Raw genomic sequence first — 6,084 nt, forward strand, 5'->3', positions numbered from 1 at the left:
AAAGGGAGATTTGATGTTAATTGGGAAATTTTCTCATTTTGTATTTCTCAGAGCAGCCTTCTGCTTGGCCTGAGTTAGCTTAAAAAGTAGTAATACATAATAATTATAATAAATATATATCACCAATAAACATTTAGATTTTCAAATCATTTTTGGTAACAATAAGAAATATAATTTCAAAATATTTGATTTCATAATAACTCCTTGGAGGTAATTTGATAAAATATTTTTAGCATTGCTTTGCAGTGTTAGTATTGTTTTTCTTTCTTAAAAGGAAAATGTTTTTTAAAATCTTAATTTCTGTAACAAATTGAATATAATGTGTTCAGAAGATGGTGTAAAATTAGTTGTTTCTCAGTGTTACAATGAATGCTTCAGTCAATTAAAAAGTCTTAATTAGGTATACTGCCTCACAGTATATATTAGGCCTTGACAAGCAAAGTTCAGGTGGGCGGGCTTGTCTGGTGCATATGTGTTGAGTATGTTCAGAGTGTAGGCACTGTGCTAGACAGGATGAGACTTACAAGCAGCTTCAATCTCACAGTAGAGGGAAACTTGAGAAACTGAAGTACAAAGCACAACAGTGTGGTCCCTTTTGATCACACACAGTCACACACATATACATACATATACAGTCTTCTACTCAGAAACCTGAGACTTAGTATAGATTGTTCTTTCTTAGTCACTCTTCACAGCCAAGAAATTCTCAGGCCCATTGATTGAACCTCTCAAATAGCTTCCAGTTCATCCCCATTTCCCTATCAGTGCTACCCTGGATCAGACCCTCGTTGTCTCTCATTTGAGCTTTGATCCATTGGACAAAGCAGGCCTTTCTGCTTCTAGTCTCACCGCTTTTTCCAGCTCCTTTTCCACAGTGCTCCCCCACTGCCTGTGATCTTTCTCATGTGCACATCTGATACACTTCTCTCCTGATTAAGTTCAGTCTGTTAGTAAAATCTGTATAAAGAATGACCCTTACCTAAGTAGCTAGTTTTACAAAATTTGAAGGATTTCTTTCTTTGAACTTGGGCTCTAACAACGCTGGGCAACCTGTAGCCCTTCAAAGATGCCATGTTCTCGTGTGTCGTAAGGAATATCTATTGCCTCCTCCCACTAAGTTTTAGGAGCACCTTCCTCTATGACCCACGGCCTTTTTTATACATACATCTTTTATGGGAGACTCAGAGTTAATTATTTATTTGCAAGTCTATTAGACTGTAAGGTCCATCAGCACAGGGACTAAATCTCGACTTCCTAGAGCTTAACACGGGGCCTGCCATATAACTTTAAATCTGAGAAGCAATAAATCATAGAATTTTAAATCTTTGAATCAATCAATTCTTATATTTGAAAAGTAATTGTCTTAAAGGGGAGTTTTATGTATGTATTAATAATGGCAGAAAATTTGGCTACTTTTCTAAGTCTTGTGCAAAAAGGTATTATTCTCTTACATTTTCTGTTCTTATACTAGAAAATGTTTGCATACCTCTTGGTAACTAACTGTTAGATCAGTACTTTACTAGTCATTCATTTGAGACAGAAATTGCAGTTACAAATTTAGATTACAGAGTTCTTTTAATGGAAATCACTTCTTAAACAATAAAAAAGACCTGAAGGTAGTTTATCCTTTCTAAAACTACCCACAATTCGTAACTGTTTTATGAAAGTGTTTTTTAAAAATGCTCATTGTATATTGCCCTGAATTAATTTAACTGATGATTCTTAATGAATTTCTGGGCTCATGTTTTTTTTTTCTTTTGCTAGGAATTGGACAGTCCCTTTAGATTATACGGGCTTACAATGAATCCACTGCTTTACAACATCACCCAGGTTGTCATCCTGTCCGCTGTTTCTGGTGTTATCAGTGACTTGCTTGGATTTAATTTAAAGGTAAGAGCTTCCAGGTTTTTTGTTTTTTTTTTTTTTGAGAGAGAGAGCGCACGTGAGAATCTTAAGCAGTCTCCATGTGCAGCATGGAGAGGCCTGATGTGAGCCTCTGTCTCATGACTGTGAGATCATGACCTGAGCCACAACCAAGAGTCGGACACTCAACCGAGTCACCCAGGTGCCCTTTCCAGGTATTTTTTATTTCTTAGTGCCCTGTTACATTTTGTGACATTTATTTTACTCTATCACTCTTTTGGGATCTCAAATGCACAGTGATGAAATCATTTTCATAATACTGTACACAAAGAATGAATAATATTCTTGGTTTATAATGCTGATGGAACTCCTAATTTGGAACAATATTCATACAGATAGGACTGTATACAATAAGCTATTTATTTTTACTCATAATCTGAATCTAATTTAAGTGATAAAAAAGGAAAAGAAGAAGGCGCCTGGGTGACTCAGTTGGTTAAGTCTCTGACTTCAGCTCAGGTCATGATTTCGTGGTCCATGAGTTAAAGCCCCGCATCAGGCTCTGTGCTGACAGCTCAGATTCTGTGTCTCCCTCACTCTCTGCCCCTCCTCCACTCATGCTCTGTCTTCTCTGTCTCTCAAAAATAATAAACCTTTAAAAAAAAATTTTTTTAAAGGAAAAGAGACCTATTTATTTTTTTGGCCAAAAGTTACTTATTACATAGCAATGCATATATTCTCCCAACATATGCACAGCTCTTAGTGAATAAGGTGTAGATTATTCATATTAAATGAGTGGTATATGTATCTTGCTACTTCCCAATAAAAGAAAGCAGGGAGAAACTGATTTTTACTTTTTTTACCTAAGGTGAATTCTTCTTGAAAATGCAAGGATAAAAGAGTTTAAAATAGTAGAACCTATACTTGTTTATGAATGAAATTTAAATAATAGCATTATGTGATGTAATTAATAAGTTACAATATTAAAACTGACTCTAGGGGCACCCAAGTGGCTCAGTTGGTTGAGTGTCTGACTTCTGTTCAGGTAGTGATCTTGAGCCCTGCATCGGGCTCCATGCTGTCAGCGTGGAGCCTGCTTTGCATCCTCTTTCCCCCTTCTCTCTCTGGCTTACCTCTGCTTAAGCTCTCTCTCTCAAACACAAATAAAAACATTTTTTAAAAAACTGATTCTAATGGTTACTACTTCTATTATTTTTTTCACTAGCTGTGGAAGATTAAATCATGACAATTCAGAGAAAAGAAGATGTAGCCTCTTTTCCAGAATAAGAGTACCAACTAAGCTGCCTGAAAGCAGTCACTGACTCTTTGCTTCAGGAGTCTCAGCTGGGAAATCGAAGTGTTTACATCAGACTGTCTTGTGCAATTCTTATATTTATTTTACTTGTTCACTGTTTTTTACATTTATTTTAGTCTTTATATTTTATTTTTAGCATTGATGTACGTAATTGTCAAAAGGGTGATAAAACTGATATCCAGATACTTGAGATCCTGGTAATTGTTCATAAATAATTGACAAAATAACAAATTGTGAGAATAGAAGCCATTGCTAAGCACTGTTTCTCCAGCAATGCCGTGAACTTGCCTTACTTGAGGAAAACTTCTTTAACTTTGGAATATTGCATTGGACTCCGCTAAACACATAAAGTGTGTTCTTTGGGGAATCAAGATCCAGTCAGGGTTTCTCTTGAATTATTTTGGAACAATGCCAGGATCTGAACTGATTAAGCTGCAGTTACACACCCTTCAGTATTAATATATGGTATTACATAACAGGTCAACAAGTGCTCTTTGATGATAAAACTCTTAATAGAGCAATAATTGTAAATGGTTACCATACTGTAAGATATTTTGATAAAAATTAACTAGTAATAATTGTATTTATTTGAAACACTGGGCTGTTTGCACAGCTCCAACTGTGCATGCTCAAAATGTGCACTTTTTAAAATTGTTACTTTTAATGCATATCTTTATATGGGGTATGTTATAGTGTACTAGGGCATGATATGGTATCCTTTTGAGTGAGGTATACACTCATCTCACAAGTGAAGTGCCTATTGATATTACTAAAGTACATTATTATGTTTACTCAAGTAAAATAATTTTCTCCCCATGGTACACTATAGTGTATACACACTCAAATGAACAACTTAAGAACAAGGTGAAGAACCAATAAAATATTCCTCTGATTGCTAGTTATAAAACTATATCCAGATTTTCAGAAAAGAGCTTCAGTTTGCAAATTCTATCCTCTAAACTTAACCTGGTGCATCCCCCTCACCCCCAATTTTATAAGGGCTACTTTAGATGCTTTTAACCTAGAAAGTTACCTACTGCCCCCACCATACACACGCACACACAATTTGCCAAGTGTCCAAATGAGAACATATCATGTTGGCATGTTAGGTGGATAGGGCGAATATGATGGTATCTTACATTGGACCTTGATTTTAAGTTGTTACATTTGTACAATCAAGAATATATTAGGAATTACATAAAACATGAAATGTTTTTGCAGTTTTTTTTAACTGGGTATCTAGTTTCTAAAACAAAGAATTTATTTGAAACAGTATAGAATTTTATTGGTGCAAGGTATATCATGTTGAATATCCTCACATTTTTTACCATGTTTTAGGGAATTTATTAAAATAATTAATTGTAAATGATTTATTTGATTGGTGCAGTTTTAATCCCCAAATCATAATCTTAAGATCAGGAATGTGTAGAGAACAGAGCCATGTCATAATATCACTTTGCTCTTACCATTCCTTTTGATCAGCCTCAAATCAGCCTCATTGTGTGGTATATTTTCTTTATGTAGAAAACAACAAAAGCAATTTGTTTTATTTACCTATGTTCTCCTGTGTTTAATAATGACCAAAGTGCATTCTGAGTTTTTTCAAGGAATGTATTACTGGAGCTTTAAGAACATACTTATTTTCTCATGTGAAAACTTAGGCTTTGTTTGATGTTTCTTCTTCCTCTATTGTCTAATGTTGAGGTTGTTTTTAGGAATTATATTTTATAAACTTTTTCAGAATAAGGTACATACCTATACAGAACTTAACATTTTGCACAGAATATATCAAATATATTTTGAGAAAAAAAGTACAGCATGAGTTCTGTTAGGAATAAAAGATGAAACTATTGTATCTCACACAAAAAAAAACTTATTTCAGAATGGAAATATTTTTGAGAATGGTAGCTGAGTATACTGATTTAGGAAAATGCTTGTTTTTGATTGAAGTTCATTTTAACTTAGAGTTGGGAGTTGATTTATTGAGTACAGTATACCTCTCAACAACCTATAAATAATATGAATTATGTCACTAATGTGGGCAGCAGTAGAATACCAAAAGGAAAAGTTGTCATTTTAAGCAATTTCAAAATATTAATGAAATTGTTTTTGAAGCAGAAAAATTGACATTTGCTGCCTTTATGAATACCATGAATGTAAGAAATTGAAAGAAATTGTAACATATCACATAATATAGAAAAGGCAGTTCAAAGATAGAATTGTGGCAGATGTTGTGTGTTAACTGTTGTTTCTTTGCCACATGTGTTGTAATTGAACGTTTGAACAGCAAGTTTAAAATAAAATATTCTATGCTGACAGTGTTAAACTGGAAGTTTTCTGTTGTTTTCTTTCTTTTTATTTTAAATGCATATACATTTCTATGGTGATTTTGTACTTATTATAGCATAAACTTTAGTTATAACTCTTAGATTTTAGAGAAGTGGAAACAAATTTTTTAAACTTCCTAACATTTAATATTTTGTTATGATTCTCAACATGAAACAATATGCAGGTCTTCCATCACCAAAATGCTATGATATCATTATTTTTTATTTTTTTTAATTTTTGCTTATTTGTTTGTATTTAAATACAGAAAACTGGTCATGGCCTGGGATATAAAAGCTTATTGTCAGAAGGATAGTGGTATTTTTAAACAAACAGTTTGCCACATGAGTTCAGCATGAGAGATAATGGCCAAAATTAAGATGGGTAAGCATTCTAATATTTCTATTACTTGATTGGTACAGGTGTTCATAGGACTTTAATTAACCAGGGACTCTTAATTCAGGTGCAATTTCCAACTTACCTTAAGCTGAGAATTGGCTCTTTTAAGGAATCTTCCTTCAAAATCCAAAATAGAGTATATAACTGGCATCTCTTTGAATTTCTATATCATGTAGAATGCT

General features: G+C 33.7%; 1 protein-coding gene across 1 annotated transcript in view; it reads left to right on the top strand.

The window, feature by feature from the left end:
• The window catches only part of PHTF2 (putative homeodomain transcription factor 2), a 128,615-nt gene extending 123,111 nt beyond the window's left edge, over positions 1-5,504 (top strand). Inside the window, exons 17-18 of the mRNA XM_039239119.1 lie at positions 1,765-1,890; positions 3,089-5,504. Of these exons, the coding sequence (XP_039095050.1) occupies positions 1,765-1,890; positions 3,089-3,109 (147 nt within the window). The 3' untranslated portion in view covers positions 3,110-5,504. The remainder of the gene's footprint in view (positions 1-1,764; positions 1,891-3,088) is intronic.
• Positions 5,505-6,084: the final 580 nt, after the last annotated feature.

Source organism: Hyaena hyaena, unplaced genomic scaffold, assembly GCF_003009895.1.
Source record: "Hyaena hyaena isolate Hyena2069 unplaced genomic scaffold, ASM300989v1 scaffold_152, whole genome shotgun sequence".
NCBI classification, from domain to species: domain Eukaryota; kingdom Metazoa; phylum Chordata; class Mammalia; order Carnivora; family Hyaenidae; genus Hyaena; species Hyaena hyaena.